Source organism: Achroia grisella, unplaced genomic scaffold, assembly GCF_030625045.1.
Source record: "Achroia grisella isolate CSIRO2021 unplaced genomic scaffold, CSIRO_AGI_Agris_v1 utg503, whole genome shotgun sequence".
In the NCBI taxonomy this organism is placed as follows: Eukaryota; Metazoa; Arthropoda; class Insecta; order Lepidoptera; family Pyralidae; genus Achroia; species Achroia grisella.
In genome coordinates, this window is record NW_026712898.1 from 859,826 (window position 1) to 878,282 (window position 18,457).

The following is an 18,457-nucleotide window of genomic DNA, read 5'->3' on the forward strand; positions in this document are numbered from 1 at the left end:
AAACCCTTAATTTCTTCGTATATAGAAGCATGAAGAGGACTTCATTCCTCATATTTCACTACCTTTAGAATCCAAGTCGAAATAATAAAATACTTTTTTTTATATAAAACCTTTAATGTAAACAAAAAGCTGAGTAATCAGTGATAACCAGTTTTGCGGATCGTACTGTTGTATTGAGACGAATAACCGCGCGGTTGCGCAAGCGCATGCCACCTCGACCCCGCGCCCCCGCGCCCGCCACGCTTATAAACAGGAAAACCGATCGACAGCCTAAATCCGCACATTCTATTTTGTCATTTAGAGACGTGACCTCTTTCGAAATGTGATATAATCACAGATATAGACAATCATCAGAGCATAACCGTAATTACGTAAACTAACATTATTAAAAATATAACATTTTTTGTCTGTGATTGATACATTTGACAAATATTTCAGATAGTTTAAAAAATATTGTACTCATAAAGTTAACAAACCTATACATATAAATAAAATTGGAGTGTCTGTTTGTAATATTGAAATAACCGTTTTTTACTACATGCATATGAATATAAATATGATACTTACACCAAAATAACATTTTTTACAATTTTTGTCTGTCTGTCTGGACCGATTTTGACGGGACTTTTTTTGGCAGGTAGCTGATGTAATACGGAGTAACTTAGGCGAGTTTTATTTTAGAAAAATAAAATAAAATTCCACGCGGACGAAGTCGCGGGAACAGCTAGTATTTAAATGAAAATAAGTGCCTTAGAATGATCGAATTCTCATAGAATGTAATGATTCAGTGACAATGAGCGGTAAATTAAAAAAAATATATATGAGTAATTTTCTATTCTATTCTAATTTCACTTGTATGACGTTTAATTAAGGCATAGATTCGCTCATAGAATCATATTTTCTTACGTCTATTTGCAAAAAAAAATTATAAATCAACTGAAAAATAGATTCATTCACAAATCAAAGGATATACATATATTAATTTACATGTATTTATAAATGTAAGTCGTTTCAAGTTTGTAACACATATTGCGTATGCGCGCCAGTGTCCCGACGCCCACAGAGTAGTGATTGGCAAACGTTTCCGGTTAACACTTTATCGGTTCACGACTATCGATTTTTTGTCGTAAATTATATCATCCCAAATCGTAAACGTTATGCCAGTTCACTACCGTTTGACATTTCGATCGATTGTCTAACATCAAACGGATATTTAGTTGGTGTTTGTTACAAAACAAAACAATGAACATTTCCGGTATTGGTACATTCAGTCGAATTGCATATTAATTACGGTTGAAAGAAACTAGAAAGAAATAGATGTTTGCTTGCAATATTCTTTTCAATGGCAAAGATAAATAAAGTTATGTTAGTTACTATGTTAAATTAAATATTGAATATATTCAATGACATAAACCGGTTATGACAATTGATTAGCGATTATGTAAACCGAATAAAGCAATGTTTCCAGATGAATAGAATTACCGATTACATAAATATTTCAATGTAAAGTTCACAAATCAACAACCGTGGTAACAGCATGACGGTAATGCAGCCGAGCGACCGCCCGCCACAGATAACAAATATGTAACTAAAATATTACAGATTATTAATTACAGACTATGGACAGGCCATGTCTATACACGACTCCAATAATATTAGTGGTCTCATTATTTAAAAAAAAGAAACAATGTTGTCTATGATAATGTTTTCGTCTATAGGTTTATAGGAACAAATTACAAAACTAAAAAAAAAATTGGTACAGTACAATTTTTTTTTATAATAAACAAAAGATCAAAAAGTTTAGATACTTTATTAATTGTTTTTTTTTTACAAAAGAGTTTCTTTATTTATACACTAGTTTTGTTTACATGTAAATAATTGAAACATACTTTTTATTTATTTCTAGAATAATCCTGATAAAAATCCAATTACATAACTTTGTACATCCTTCACAAGTGACTATCAACTTCTAATTCTAGTAGTATCCCTGAAAAATATTTCCACTACCCACAAATCGGCACTCACCCTATTAATATCAGATACGAGCGCATACTGTGATGTTGTTTGCACACACACGCAGTAGTAGAATGCACATCTCGCCTAGGCAATCTATATGTTTACTATCGTAGTGCGGGGCGCGGGTTTGCGGGGGGAGGGGCGGGCGCGGGGCGACCGCGGCGCAGTGCGGGGAACGTTCGCAACCGGGTCAAGGGAGTCGCGATGCACCGTTCACGTGAAATCTCACTTTCGCGCGCTGCACTACCAAACATGGCGGACCGATAGTGACGTGCAATTTCCATTTCGATGACACATTTACGGTTTTCCGGAATTTTTCCTTGTTTTTAATTAATCATGCACACATAGTATTTAGAATACGTTGCAATGTTTTACACGTTTCATTGATGAAACGACAAATATAAATATCTCAAGCAGCTAAATATCCTTGCCCCTATTTCTTATTTCATACGTAAAGTTTCATACGTAATCAAGATTTATCCATCCGTCGTCACACCTTATCAGAGACAACTTCAATAGGGGGGGGGGGGGGGGGGGAAAGGGGATTGTTAGTAATGTGGACTAATTATCTCATTGCTAGCAATGCACCATGTCAGATCAACCTCCACGCGGTTCCCCCTGGAAACCATCGTGATACATCCCCGGTGTATTTGTCACGTTGGGCTAATCTGACTTCATGTTCATCCTATCATCCTCCACTGGTGCCCCGCCACCGTAAACCGTTAGCGCAGGCGGGTGCACTATTCCATTATCATCCTTAAAAAAAAAACTTGAATTAATGCAATGCGCATCCGAAAACGATAAATAACACCGTAATTATGTTCTGTCACTACTTTTATGTTTTGTTTACAATATATAATGCATTATTATTTTAAGTTTATTACTATTTGAATGAAAATAATCAGTAAGTAGAGATAGACCATGTGCTAAAATTAGATAATAATTAACATAATCACAATTGTATCTATATTATTAATAAATAGTTATTAATAATGGAATAATACATTAGTTATATTCCTTTCGACCTCGATCCATGACTTCATTACAGTATAAAACAAAGTCGCTGTCGCTGTCTCTCCGTCCCTATGTATGCTTAAATCTTTAAAACTACGCAACGGATTTTGAAGAGGTTTTTTTTAATAGATAGAGAATTTCAAGAGGAAGGTTTTTATGTATAATATATGTACACCCGTGCGAAGCCGGGGTGGGTAGCTAGTATTAAATAATTTACACTATTTCACACCGTACCGCTTCCGTTTAGGGGTAAACCAACAAATACGAGTTCATCGCTGCGCAGATACTTTGTATACCGGTAAAGGTCTAGAAAAAAGTTATATAGTCTTGTTTACATTTTTCTAAACACGACCGTGAATCGAATTAACATCTATTCGAGGCTGCACGTCGGCAACCTGTTGTTTCCTCAGACAAGGTTACCGCGGGACCTGGCCCAAAAAATCTATCGCAACGACCAGCTTTTAGGACATGACTAATCAACAATAAGTTGCGAAACGTCCGACTCGATACTAATCAATTCTTTTTCTGCACTTTTAAGCCTACTTATGTGTTCTCTATGGTTCTCTGGAGTGGCAACGGAAAACCGATTTTCCGTGTTCGTTAACGATTGGTCCATAACCACGACCGTTCTAAACTCAAATTGAATTTAAATATCATAATATTTTACCGATTATCTTTTCTATTCTATTCAAATTTTATCTGTCATATATATTTTAAAAAACATTTAGACTATGTGCGTGATTGCATAGAATATAGTATTTTAGGTAATCATTGATTGTAAGTGTAATCGGCTCGCAACATTTACATTATATCAACTGTCCATACTCCATAGACTAGATCAGTGTAGTCTAACGTCTTACAGGACATTAACTATTTGGATCTTACAGTACCGGAATAGAGTTGCTGTTCGCGTGTCTCTATGTTGTTTTGGTCCGCAGTGAGTGGAGCGTAGGAAGCGTGCGCGCATCTCTGCCCTTCGCGCCCGGCTGACCTAGTTACTGCGCCCGCAGTGCGCTGGCGCACAAATATCTATGCTACGCATTCGTTTCTAGGCGAACTCATGAAAAATAACTCCATTACAAGGAATTCACCAGTATTGTATTATTTTTATTAATACTTTATTAAATATTGATAGTTAATACAATTTAAAAAAAAAAAATAGTAACAATCAACAAAATATTTTTATAATAAATACATATAATATAAGAAATAACGGTAAAAACGGTTTTTAAGTTGCAACCCTATTTTCGTAATAATTTTTTTTTATTGTCGAGCGGAAATTACACAGCATCGGTTTTCCGGTAAAATTAATTTTGAAAACACTATTATTTACGACAACTATTTGGCAAAAAATATTATGACTAATTGTGACTTTTCAAATACACACGTATATGTATACTAAACAGAAAGCTACTGATATTATTCATAAATCTGAACAAATTTCTTAAAATATTATATTTTAAAACTCATCTTTAGACTTCGCCACTGTTTCTCGGTGTAATTTATTCAGTTTCACGAGTAACCTAAGACTTGAATCCATACACCTAGAACTATATTGAAATGTTAAATAATTAATATATCAACTTAAACCTACAGCTGTGACTAAATACATACATATGTATTTCCTTAACTGTATATCACCAATTGCTCATTAGAGTCTATATACCTATATAGTATATATATATTGTACCTACAAAATGTGTTAACATTGCGCTGGTTGTAAATTCAACGCTATACACCGCGATGTAAGTTATTAAATAAGATAAACCTGTTATCAAGTTAATCACATCGGTTTCCATTTCGCAGCGCGCGCCGCCTACGACTTTCTTTCGTTTCCCGCGCGCGGGGAAAGTGCCCGCGCTTTTCCGACGCCATCTTGGATCTGCTTAGCAATCAGATGATTGCTCGATTATTTGTTGACGTTTTCTTAAATTCAATTATTATATTTATTGATTTTAGGATTCATAAATCTATACTAATATTATAAACCTGAACGGCCTTATTACAAAAAGATAAACCTGGTTTAGCACTAGTAATAAACCATTCACCAATGTATTCCTTATTACAAAATGAAGTTTATCTCTAAATCGTGATTCGTCTATGGTCTAAAGTTAAACCTGCGATGCCCCTAGTTTAACAGTGGTCTAAATGCAAAAAGTCAAACTCCATTTTAAAAATTGTATTATAAGTTGTTGATTTTCGAAAAATATTTTACCTAAATTAAAAATATATTAACTAAAAATATTTAAAGCTAATTTTACGATAATAAAAATATATAAAAGACGTTATTTGTTATTTTTTCACTCATTTGACTTTGAAATAGTCACCATTCGAATCGATCCAATAAAAATATCCCGCCGTTCCTTTTCTCCGTATAGGACTCCTACTTGTAATTTAAAACAGATTTTCAGCTTAATAGTACATTAACAAATATTATATATTAATGAAATAGTTATAATGAAGACATAGATAAATAGAAATAAATTTATTTTTAGTTTATACATTTTTATTTGAAGTAATATTATTTTTGATCTTTTCATATTTCTGGTAAAACGGAACGTAATTGTACGCTAACAGACATGAGTGACTGATTTCTGTATGTAATACATAATGAACGATTTAACTGTAGTACTAAGTAGTCCTCTGTTAGATCTGGATTCGTAATAATGTTAGGCTTATTTCAAGTATTATCTTTAGGAATGGTTTAAACCACGACCATTTAGACCACGTTTCGTCCGAGTTTTAACAGATTTTTTGTAATAAGACCGGAAGAGTTTGTTTGTTTGAACGCGCTAATAATCTCAGATGATTTATGTGATGAAGATTGAAATTTTCTGACTATTTATTATTATTATTATTTTTTATATATATATTATATATCTCCCATTGATGGGGTAATAGACTGGTTATTATTATTATTATAGAGGTGTATGTGTGGTGTTTTTTAAATACAAATATTTCACATACCTATCACCGCCGTTTAACACAAATACAACTATTATTGTATTGTATCAGCTCGTTTGGTGCTGATCAATGTGACTCTTTTGTACCGAAACTGACACCTGTTTCCACAATGTGCGCGTGACTCAAGCTGTGTGCTGCTGAGGCATATATTTAAAATGGATTTAAGTATTACATAATATATCATAGATACATTATCTATTTATTAACTGTAACACATTATAAAACCGAAAGTTTATTACTTATCTGTCTCACAATAATTACTGAATATCTGATGAGACTTTTCAGAGTTATAGATAGACTGTTAAAACATAGCAGTTAACAGATGTGACATAATCTAAGATATTGAACACAGATTTAAGCGAGCTCGTAATAAAAAAACTAATATTGACGAATGTAGAGGAAGCGAGGGTTATTTGTCTCACAATATTTACTGGACATCTTCTGATGAGACTTTTCAGAGTTATAGATAGACTGTTAATAGACAAAGATGTGACATAATCTAAGATATTGAACACATATTTAAGCGAGCACGTAATAAATGAACTGATATTGACGAATATAGATGAAGCAAGAGTTATTTATGTGTTTAAGGATCACAATAAAAATGACAAAAGTAGGTATTTGTGATTATTTCTACAATAATATTCTCTGTTTCAATTTTATAATATATATTAATCCTGAAATATTATATAGTCTTAATGTTATATTCATACTTCAAATATTCAATCTGTATAAAATGTAGTCTGAACGGATAAACTCTTTGCCTAACCTACCTTTGCCTGCTTTTGATAAAAAAAATAATCGGTATGCATTATGGACTCTAGCGACGTGACCGGAGCTAAGTCAAGGATGATCGTGCAATGGGCAAGAATATATTGTTATTTTTAATATAAAAAACTAAACATATAATTCGAATTAAGAAATGAATAATTTTATTAACTCACTCAACGTCATCTAATCACTAAACACTAAGTCTGCTTAGTGTTTACGATCTCTGGATCGTAATATAGAGTTTAGACAACTTTTAGAAATATCTTTTTTTAATTAAGTCCAACAGTATACATAGAAAAACCATTCTTATATAGTACTTAGTAGTTTTCGTTGCAAGCTATTTTGATTATTAGATGAGTATGGTAGTAAAATTACTACGGTATTAGTAGTAAATTATTAGTAGAATAGTAGAAACCGTACTGAGTATATATCATCATTACATAGTATAAAACAAAGTCGCTCTCGCTGTCTGTCCCTATGTATGCTTAAATCTTTAAAACTACGCAACGGATTTTGAAGCGGTTTTTTTTTAATAGATAGAGTGGTTCAAGAGGAAGGTTTATATATATAATACATGTACATCCGTGTAAAATGGGGCGAGTGGGTAGTATATATATAAATTACTACTTTCCATCATGTAGAACAACTCATTGCTCAAAAATATTGTATATTTTTTACGTATATAGCCTTATCATTACGTCTTTTATCCTTATAATTTTTAAGCTGTATATGATATATGTGATTGGAGTATACAAATAAACATTTTAGTATCTTATCTCGAGATATTTCTAACTATAGAGAATTTGGCACTGTTTTCTCTGCCTACTCCATTAGGGGCTTGGTATGATGCCAGATAAGATATATGCACTAATTTTATCTCTAATTAATATTAATCTGTACTGTATGTACTGATTTCAATAAAAAAAACATTATGTTCATTATATCATTCATCAGGTAACGTCCCAAGTTGTAGGTATATAACGACCAGTACATCAAGATCTCTACTGGCATAGTAATAATTGGTAGATCAGGCTTTTCCAACTGGTTGACCGCTGGAGTTCGAAATAGCAATCGCTTCCCGGATGTACTCTGACGTCAGGCATCTCGCTACAGATTCGCCCAAACGCTGACAATCTCAAATTATCCTTGTTATTACGAGCTGGAAGGCTCAAAATCCATTGTGTTAATTAAATCCCCCGATTGCCTTCATTAAGAATGTATCGATACCTCGGAATACACAATTGCAAATTACCAGTATGTCCAAACATTGTTTTATCAAGATAATGTATTTATGAATATAATTTATTACATTATCAGTCATACACATTAAATAAAATACTTTTTAACACAAGTAATTGTACTGTACAGTATTTTTTTTAATATGTGTATTGTTTACAGTGATAAACAAAATTTTTATTGTCTAAAATCATAAAAACAAAGTCATTTTAATAGCTGTTAGTAGGGCCAGTGTTTATACTCGGGTTATTGCGTATAGAAGTTAGTTACAAACATATATAAATATAAATAATAAAGTAAAACAATCAACAATGAAAAGCACAACAAATCAGTACTGCAGAAGAAGACATTTTTACTTTTACTCCCGCACAAAATGTAGTCGCCACAGATAAAATATTGCACAGATGACGAGCTAGTCATAGCTGTATGCAATATGTAAGGATGAGTATTAACAACCGTATTGTTATTAATAAGATATTATAATAACTTTTTAAAACTCTTTTTAGCAACCATAACCTTAACAAACAAGTCCAACAGTATATATTATTACACTAGTATCACATTCTCCCTTGTTTATAGATGTCGATAGAAGTATCGATTAACAAATCTAATCGATCACAACGTATAATCGATATTGTTCATCATTATCTAACATGATTTTCCTCAATGTTGAATCGAGATGGTCCAAGTTATAAACGGATTTTGCTAGTTTCGTTTTAATTCATGAATGCTTATAAAATTATGATACCTGTGTGTACTTTAGAGTCATGAATATATTATTAATTTATTGTACAGTTCCGTATACTAACTAAATATTAACAGCACGTTTAAACAGCTGTTCGGGAATACACAAGCAGTTCAAAATCGAGTATAATTTTGAAGGTTTTAAATTATGATGATGTAATATTATTAAATATGAAATGTAATTGTTACAATTATTAAATAAATTATTTATATAATGAAAGCAATTACAAAAGTAGATAAGGCGTGAATTATAATTCAATAATAACTATAGACATAAAAAAATCTGTAGTTACGATTTATACATCACTAGCAACCCGCCACAGAAAAGATAGATTACAATTTTTTTAATATTTGAACTTATACTATGCTATAAAACGTTTGAATTATGTATATAAACGTTCCTCTTGAATCACTCTATCTATTGCTGAAACTGCATTAAAATCTGTTGCGTAATTCAAAAGATATAGGTGAACGGACGAAGAGTATGTTTGATTCTATTCTCTACATATATCTACTGCTTAAAATGGTCATTCGAAACTTCTAAGACTCTTTCTGCAGATTTTGCGTAGAAATTTTCAATAAAATAACTATGTTGAATTGGATATCATTTCATAAACCAAATTAAAGTGATCTGTGTTTCTTATTAAGAGAAATTGAATTTGTAAAGTCTCCATTACTATAATTTTACTAAAACAAACAAGCTTTTGAATATCGCATTCGCTTTGTTCGAGTCGATTTTGTTGGATTTCGTTTTATTATAATTTTCCAATTTTCCTTATAAATTTAACAAACCCATAATTTAACATACTCACAATACAAACATTTGTATTCATGAGTACATTTTGTTTGTATTAGTCTGTGTATTTTACTAAATTAAGTTTCTATATTTCTAAAAAAAATATTGTAAATTGTCTATGATTTGTACTAATAATACAAGCTCTGCTTTAATTGTTATTTTTTTTAATCTATCATTTCGCCTTTTTTTTTCTTTTTATTATAATATGTGTATTATCAGGTGTGGATATCAGAGATGTTATGGATTTGGAATATCGGATACCGATAGGTTTCGGATATAGGAATGATTATTATACCGGATACGGATACGGATGCGGATACGAAATTATTTCGGATTATCCGTTAGTTTGGATAATTTCGGTTACGGATATTAATTTTTTAAGGAATTTCAAAAGTAAAATACAAGTACCTAATAAAATAGTTACATAACGTGTCTCAATTAGGCTCCATCTCTATCCGATATTAACCGAAACTTACTTAAGATTCGGTTACGGTTACAAATACGTTTTTATATCGGATATCCGATAGTTTCGGATACGGTTACGGAGCTCTTTAACCCTGGTGGATACCAATTTCCAGTTTCTTACTGTTTATTTACTATTTACACAACTTGTAACAACCCTATCTCCTCTCGCTTGCGCCTCAACTAACACATGAGCTGTAACATTACGGCGCGTGACCGGCAGGTATTGAGAATACCAGCTTCCGGGTATGATCACATTCGCCATATAGACTCCCATTGTCAATTTATTATACTACATTTATACGCGACACTGCTTATATGTACAAATAAATAAAATTCAAGTATCGATTTGTAATTTCAAATTAACAGCTTCTCACTAAATGCTTATGAAAGTATATATGGTACGGTACGGTGACATTAAAAAAAATATTTATGTGTGTCTGTTCGTTCTTGTTAATCTCTGAAATGACTGGACCGATTCAGATAGGACATTCAACCGTAGATAGCTACTGTTATAAAGAGTAACTTAGGCTACTTCTAATTTAGAAATTTCACTTATTTTAAAGGGATAAATTTCATACGAGGGAAATCGCGGGAAACAGCTAGTTGCTATTTATATGTCTGAGTATATATAACAATGTAATACGCGTTATTTGAATGTGCTTTCTGTATTAGTTTCATTTTGTTGAGTTACTCCTTATTACATCAGCTACCTGCCAAAAAAACTCCCGTCAAAATCGGTCCAGCCATTTCAGAGATTAGGTAAAACAAACAGACAGACAAAAATTGTAAAAAATGTTATTTTGGTGTATGTACCGTATTGATATTCATATACATGTAGTAAAAAATGGTTATTTCAATATTACAAACAAACACTCCAATTTTATTTATATGTGTATAGATATACTGAAATAATACCAAATCACCTGTAATAACACCGTTTGTCGCATATACAGCCATTTCAGTGTCGCAAAATGTGAAACTTGTCTATTTATATCGAGGCATAAATTGTGTTCCTTAGCTTCAATTCTTTCTCGCGACTTTAAAAAAAAAGTCAGATTTACAATCGACGTACAGCATTGTCGTTTCTTTGTTTGAAATTAAAAATAACTTTAGAATTAATAATTATTTGCATGCACAAAACCGCAGCCAAGGAATGACAATTATTCGGGTTATAATGAAAAATATGAATTATATTTGTTTTCATAGGTATTATAGTATAAAAACCTACTGAGTGTTATTAAAATAATAGCCAAAGATATCCGAAGAAGTATCGAATTAATCTAAATATATATAACTCAAAGGTGACTGACGTAGTGATCTATCAACGCACAGCACAAACCACTGCACAGTCGGCCGGGGTTCAGGGCCCCAGGGAGAGAAACCGGCGTACAATGCGGGCAGAAACTAATGTAAAATAAAATCTAAAATAACGTAAATAATAATAATAATTATTATTATTCTCTCTATCGTCTCATTCTCAATATTATTATTATTATTATCATCAATCCATTACACGAACAATATAATGTGAATTTGTACACTGGCGTAGTTCATTTCATAGTTATTTCATTATATTCATCACATAACAATGTATTATATTATATATTAAACCGCAAAGACTCTAAAAAACAATAGGAAACCCCAATAACCGTAGCAGTAATATTCAATTCTTTGGAAAAACAAAATGGCCACACGTATTCTGTATTAAAACCGTGATAATGTAATAATAAATAATGTAAATAATTATTATTATTATTGTCACCACATCACGTAGACACCAGCGATCCAAAAACCAGCTATCATATTTATAATCCCATTCATTTATATTGTGACATAATAATACAACATTATTTTGCTGACAAACTTGTCGGCCATTTTGGTATGGAATTCCCTCATTCATTTAAAATGTCTGTTCAGGTTTTTCTTATCATACATTATAATTGTGTTAAGTCCATCGTATAGCAATGGGAAAATTCTAAATCAATAGTTAATACATAAATAAATATACATATATTAGTAAATTCAATTTTTTTTATATGATTAGTAGCTATTTTCGTCCTTATATTTCTCTGCTTAATTCTTCTAAATTTGGAAACAGATTTTGTTACGATTATCGTTCCAATTTGGAGAATTTCTTCTGAACGTTTATATGTATAATACATGTATATGTATATTATATATATAATCCTTTGGAATATGTATATATTATACGTGTCATACCGTACATAATAATCAATATTTATTCATCACTAGTTGTACTCGCGACTTCGGCGGCGTGGAATCTAGCTTTATTATTCTAAAATAAAAGCAGCCAAAATACTCCTTATTACATCAGCTACCTACCAAAAACTGTCCCGTCAAAATCGGTCCAGCCATTTCAGAGATTAGCCGGAACAAACAGACAGATAGAGAAAAATTGTAAAAAATGTTATTTTTTGTATGTAGCGTATTACAAACAGACACTCCAAGTTTATTTATATGTATAGATTTTCATTATTTACGAGCTGTCATTCATTCATATTTTATTGCAAAAATACTTTGTCAAGTTATTACTGGCATTGGAAAAATATATCATATATATATACATATACAGTTACAATTAACTTAACGTGTACACTCGAAAATGTATTTAGGACATATCTCTAATACCACAATATTCTGCAGCAGCAATGCCCAAGGTGCTAGTTGGTTTATAAATATATATAAAATACATGTTGCAGAGTAACATGCACACAGAGATAATTCGGCAGACTACTGCTAAGCCAGTGAGCAGCGTTGTACCTAAGCACCGCCCAACAGGGTTGTAACTACCCTTCCAACGGGTCAAACACATCAGCACAAAGGGAAAAAGTACACGAACATTGCAGCGCACTAAACTCTAAACCAACATGCTACACCTCTGAACATATTTTAGCAGTGTTTCACTGGAAAGAGCTGCAGTGGGGGTGGGCAGGGGCGGGTGGGCGCGCGTGCATTCACCTGAAGGGTGGTTCCACCTCGCATAACTTATGAATGTTAATATTTCAGGGTAGGAAAGTGAAAGTAGTTTGTATGACGAGGATTATGCACAAAGCGCTCACTGCGGCGTCCGCAATTATCTCGGTTCGGTTTAATTAAATGCTTCTACGTTTTAAAGCAGAATGCACGCTGTAAAGTTTTGAAACTCTCGCTTTCTGTTGCAGGTTATTACACTGTTTAGGATTTATTATTTGCGTATATAACTCACGGGACCTTGTGTTATGGTACTAGACAACTGATATAAATATATAGATACTTTTTTTGTAAATACATACATGATATGTACAATAAACACATAAATATTTGAGGAAGGCGATATGCTGAATCTCTATGTTTATTAATGTAATTGGACTGAAATAATAACAGTTTCTCCCTGCAACTTCATCGGTTTGATTTAGTAAAAGAGTATATGTTTTTCTGTATTCAAAATCTATTTATATATATATATGTGCATAGATTTGATATAAAGACGAATATACGAACTATTCTTCCAAGCCGTTACGTCATAAAGACAAAACAAAAAAACTACCACATGTCTTCGTACAGCGTCATCAAATGACAATGATTCTGTTTTTTTATTTATTTTTTATAATTTTATTTTTTTATTTAAATATACATCTAAGATTACAGTAACATATTTTTTGCGTTACACAAACAATAAGTCTTTTTAAACATATAACATTTAAGTGAATGATGATTCTGATTACCCCACCTGGTAATGTAGTCGTGAAGTTATATTATATATATTTCCAAGTATCGATTTAGTGGAACGTCAAAATAAGGGCACCATAACCTGTTAAAATATCCGAAGTGAAACTCCATTGTCAGCCGATAGGAAGTTGTATTTATTGTGTCGAACGGCCTGAATTTACTGTATCGATTTACAGAAACGCTACCGGGTACTGTCTGTACGATAGCACCGGTTCAAGTCTCATTTATCCATTTTCAGTCTCATTAAACAACTACTAATCTAGATTTTGTTCACGTGACCAGGTTTGAACGAGAATGGAATCAATGTAGGACATTTTAGCCGCTTATGAACTTCAAGTTTTTTTGTAATAATATTTTTTAGACATGTTGCGGCCTCCTTGACAGGACTGCTTGCTGGCCGGTTATAAGACGTGACTAGGACAGACGAAAGAATTGACAAGACAGACACGACAAGGAAAAAGACGGACAATTACATAGATATTTGAATAATTAGATTTTACTTTTAAAACAAACTCTCTTCTTTAATTACGACGACATTTCTCAACGGTCGGCCGACCAGCAGACCGTTCAGGACATTTGAGCTGCTTATGAACATCAGCTTTTTTGTATGTGTGTAATATTTTTCCCCTACGATTTCTCCTTTCGGTTTTCCGTCCCATGATGATATCGTTTACGTCCACAAAAAAAACAATCAAATAATTTCCACTGAACTGAAAAAAACATTTAATCTCTTTTAATAATTGTTACTTTTACAAAAAGATTTTGTCATTCATTTTTTTTAAATAGATAGATTATCTCTACATTGATTGATTAGATCGCACCTATGTGAAACCGGGATTGGTCGCTAGTATTGTACAAATATGCTATTCATAAAAGTAACTGCAACAACAAAACCTATTTGAATATACCTACGACGAATGTACCTTGCAAACATAACCACTTCATTATCCGATATCTCGACTGTACAAATAAAAACTGTATGCAATACAGTATAGTAGATATTGTATACAATATATACAGATAGGTACAGTTCGTTGACCCCTAAAAAGTAATAGCAAAACCGTTTGCATGCAACGCCTTCCTAGATTCTACTGAATAATGCAAAATCGCATCCGAAGTGCATCCGTTCGATGGGGTAAAGCTGCGATCACAACAACTGGCAACGAAGATGTAAGATATACAAATGTGTATAAGAAAGTAAAAATGCTAGGTAGCATATCATCTGTATATATCTACTGATAGATACAGACTTTCTTTAGTACTTTCTATAATGACCAAACCTCTACTTGTCATACAATGGATTACAATGGCATAGACCCATTTGCGCTAATGCTTTACGCTGGCGGGGCACCAGTGGAGGACGATGACAAGAACATATCAGATAACCCATCGTGACAAATTTATCATGATGGTTTCCGATAGGAACCGTGTGAAGGTACATTAGCAATGGGGTCAACAGACCACATTACTAACAATCCCCACATTGCTACACATTTACATCGAGTTTTTAAATCACCACGCAAAACAAAAATAAGTTAGAATTTCGAAATACAGTTTCCTAGCCTTGGACCTATCAGGCCTAGTCAAGTGTCGAAGCAACTCTGGAACTAACTTCTAGTAAAAGACAAGATGACATAATTAATGATACAGTTACTAGCTACTCGCCCCGGCTTCGCACGGGTGTACTCGTATTATAAATCTAAATCTTCCTCTAGAATCACTCTATCTATTAAAAAAAAATTGCTTAGTTTTAAAGATTTAAGCATACATTGGGACGAAGAGACAGCGCCAGCGATTGTGTTTTATACTCTGTAATGATATTCAAAGATTTGTCAGATTCCTCAAAGTGTTGCATGTATGCATTACACCTAAAGTCATCTTCGGTGAAGCACAGATTGTACCTAATCCACCCTGGCTCCCATTTCTCTACACACCTAATCCTCTAGATGAAAGAATTGTTGTTCTCCGATACAGGCAATTTCTTTTAAATTCTCAATGCAAGCACTTACAAAAGACTTCAGCGTAATGGGGTAGCTGAATAAAAAAGTGGAGTAACCATGTACAACTTGACTAATTGTCCCTAAACGATCCCTTGAAACGATTCTAGTTAAATTACTAGGATTACCTTCAGACTTTAATAATACTCTGCCAATGTGCTAATTAGCGCATATTAAACCACTATAGCATCATCATCCACAGAAAACTAAAACTACAACTCCCTGAAGTTATCGCGACTTATTCATTAAACAGAACAGCAAAAAGCTTTTATTTTCCATCGTCCTACTTAAGCATTCCGTTTACATGAAGAGAACATATTTCAAGACATCAAACTGACAACAAATGTAAGGGCAACTCAAAATCCACCGCTCCGTATTCCCCACGGATATTACGACTTTGCGGTCTGAGCGAGCATTCTAACGATCAGATCGACCTGAACTCCTTGCCCCGGTGAGGTACGGTCGCGTGCACCTCGCTGTAATCTCGAAAAACGAAAGTAATTTACATAAGGTCTCGTGATAGTAGCTATCAGACGATATACTCTCACATGTGTTCCGAGCAGTAAAAAGTTCACCGTCTAGACATTTCGACCAGGAATGCGATGGGAAAACCTCCATCTCTTTCTATGCGTCAAACATGCGCAGTCCAGCCCGCGTCAGAGGGAGACAACAGGTGGCTCTGAATAATTCAGGGGGGTGCGGGTGGCTCCAAGGTCAGAGCACGGAAGCGTCTGGCTCGAGTGTATTAAGATTATAAATTATACATTATCGATCTGCCGGTAAATCGACTCCAGCTTAGGTACTATTTAATGAAATTTGCACGAGTGCAGGCTCGACTCTAGGAATTTATTCCCAAGCATACCAAATAAGGAAGACAAAACTAATGCACATGGCATATCAGCTGAGATCCTACGCAATATTAAGAGATCATCATTACACACAGACAGCACAAAATATATTGTTCCCGGACTCCTCGTGTGTTGCCATTCATGATGTTTGCTTCAACCTGCCTCTATACTCTGTAATTCCACTACGATTACTTACTCTTTAAATCAGAAGACAATGAGCAAACTGCTGCTCGCAAAAATAGGTGATACGTTGGACAATTTTGTACAAATTCTTCCTCAGGCACATTATTTTTAATATATCTCATGAACCTTTTTGGAAATGTTATTACAGTCCGTAGGTATTAGCTATTACTAGATGTTTCAAGGTAACAGAGGGCTAGGAGCCCTAAGGGAAAGCCACAGCGAATGTCCGACCCGCGTACCTGTCTCTACAAAGGCCTAATTATTACAAAGGCCTCAGACGACTCGGTACATAGGATAATGGCCGGAATAGTGGCCTGTCTTGAACACTTGAAGTTTAAACGTAATCTGTAACTAGTGTAAAGGAATTTGATAAACGTCTAGGTATCGAAGTTAGCCTTTGGTCCTGAAGATTTCAAATTTCACTGATCAAGATTATAGCTGTCTGCTGACTTCAGAGAAATGTGGACGTTTAAAGCGTATTTCAATAGAGTAGATTATAGTTTATTATTTAAAAATGCACAGTGATCTGCTGATAAAAAAAATACTTATTAAGGGATGAAATACTAGGGGTGTCACTTGAAAATTGGTTGCGGCATAATTTAAAAACTTCTATTGTTAATTATTTTTCAACAGTAGATTAATAAATAGCTAAGAAAAATAATATATTATAGTAAAAATACATATGCACTACCATGTTTTTGACACACAGACCATAGAACCATAATTATTAATTTTCAAATCTGCTTCTTCTTTATCCCATTTATTTGGGGTCGGAGTAATATGTTTTTCTCTATTATTCTATTCTATTCTCTAATATTCAAACTTATGGTTTAAATTAATTATAATCGAATTTATACCATTGGGCTACCAGTATTTATTATGATTTATTATATATACTTAATAAGATGTCTGTTTGTTGCAGTGGACGGCGGTGAGCCCGCTGGACTACGGCTAGGTGCTCGCGGCTCGCTCGGCCAGGCGCTGCTGCATGGGCTGCTGGCGCCGGCGCCTGCAGCTCGTCACCATCTCTACACCGCACCCAACACAGGTCAGCATATCTTTCCTTACAGACATACATACAGCGTATAAAGGAAAACATTTTATTGTCATATCTATGGTGCACATAACATAAGGAATGCAAATAAACATTTCATTCGTTTCATTCCAATTCATTATTTTTTTGGTTTAATTTCATTTCCTATACAAATTTCAACTCTATTATTTTTAATTCAATGAATTTAATTTTAAACAAGTATTAAATAGAATAAAAAGTTTCTTAATTAAATAAATTTAAACACTTTTGAATATTACTTTTTTTTTAATCGACCGCTGATTCGGAAATCTGTCTCGTCACAAAAAGAACGTAGTAGAAACTTGCGTGTTGCCCTTTTAAATAAATGTTGTTGTAAATAAATGCAAACGAATAATAATAAAATATTTATTTGTCAGAATATGGTATGTACAATAGTGTTAATTATATATAATATATGTTTCGTCATATTCTGCTATTTCCAGCGTACAAATACTCATTATAAACAAGGAGAATGCCTCTGATTATTATCGATTACTTTTAATAATAATAATAATAAATTTTTATAATAATATATTCGTCATTTTTATCTTTAATATAGTAAATATGTTGTAAAGGTGACAACCCTATGAAAGCACCTAGAAATAGCTGAAAAAAATAAAAA

The 18,457-nt window shown here is 33.1% G+C and overlaps 1 protein-coding gene across 3 annotated transcripts in view; it reads left to right on the forward strand.

The window, feature by feature from the left end:
* The window catches only part of LOC131846178 (ecdysone-induced protein 74EF), a 276,899-nt gene that overhangs the window by 218,622 nt on the left and 39,820 nt on the right, over positions 1-18,457 (forward strand). For all 3 annotated transcript variants that reach the window (XM_059195419.1, XM_059195420.1, XM_059195421.1), the window contains one exon: positions 17,686-17,811. In XM_059195419.1, the coding sequence (XP_059051402.1) occupies positions 17,686-17,811 (126 nt within the window). The remainder of the gene's footprint in view (positions 1-17,685; positions 17,812-18,457) is intronic.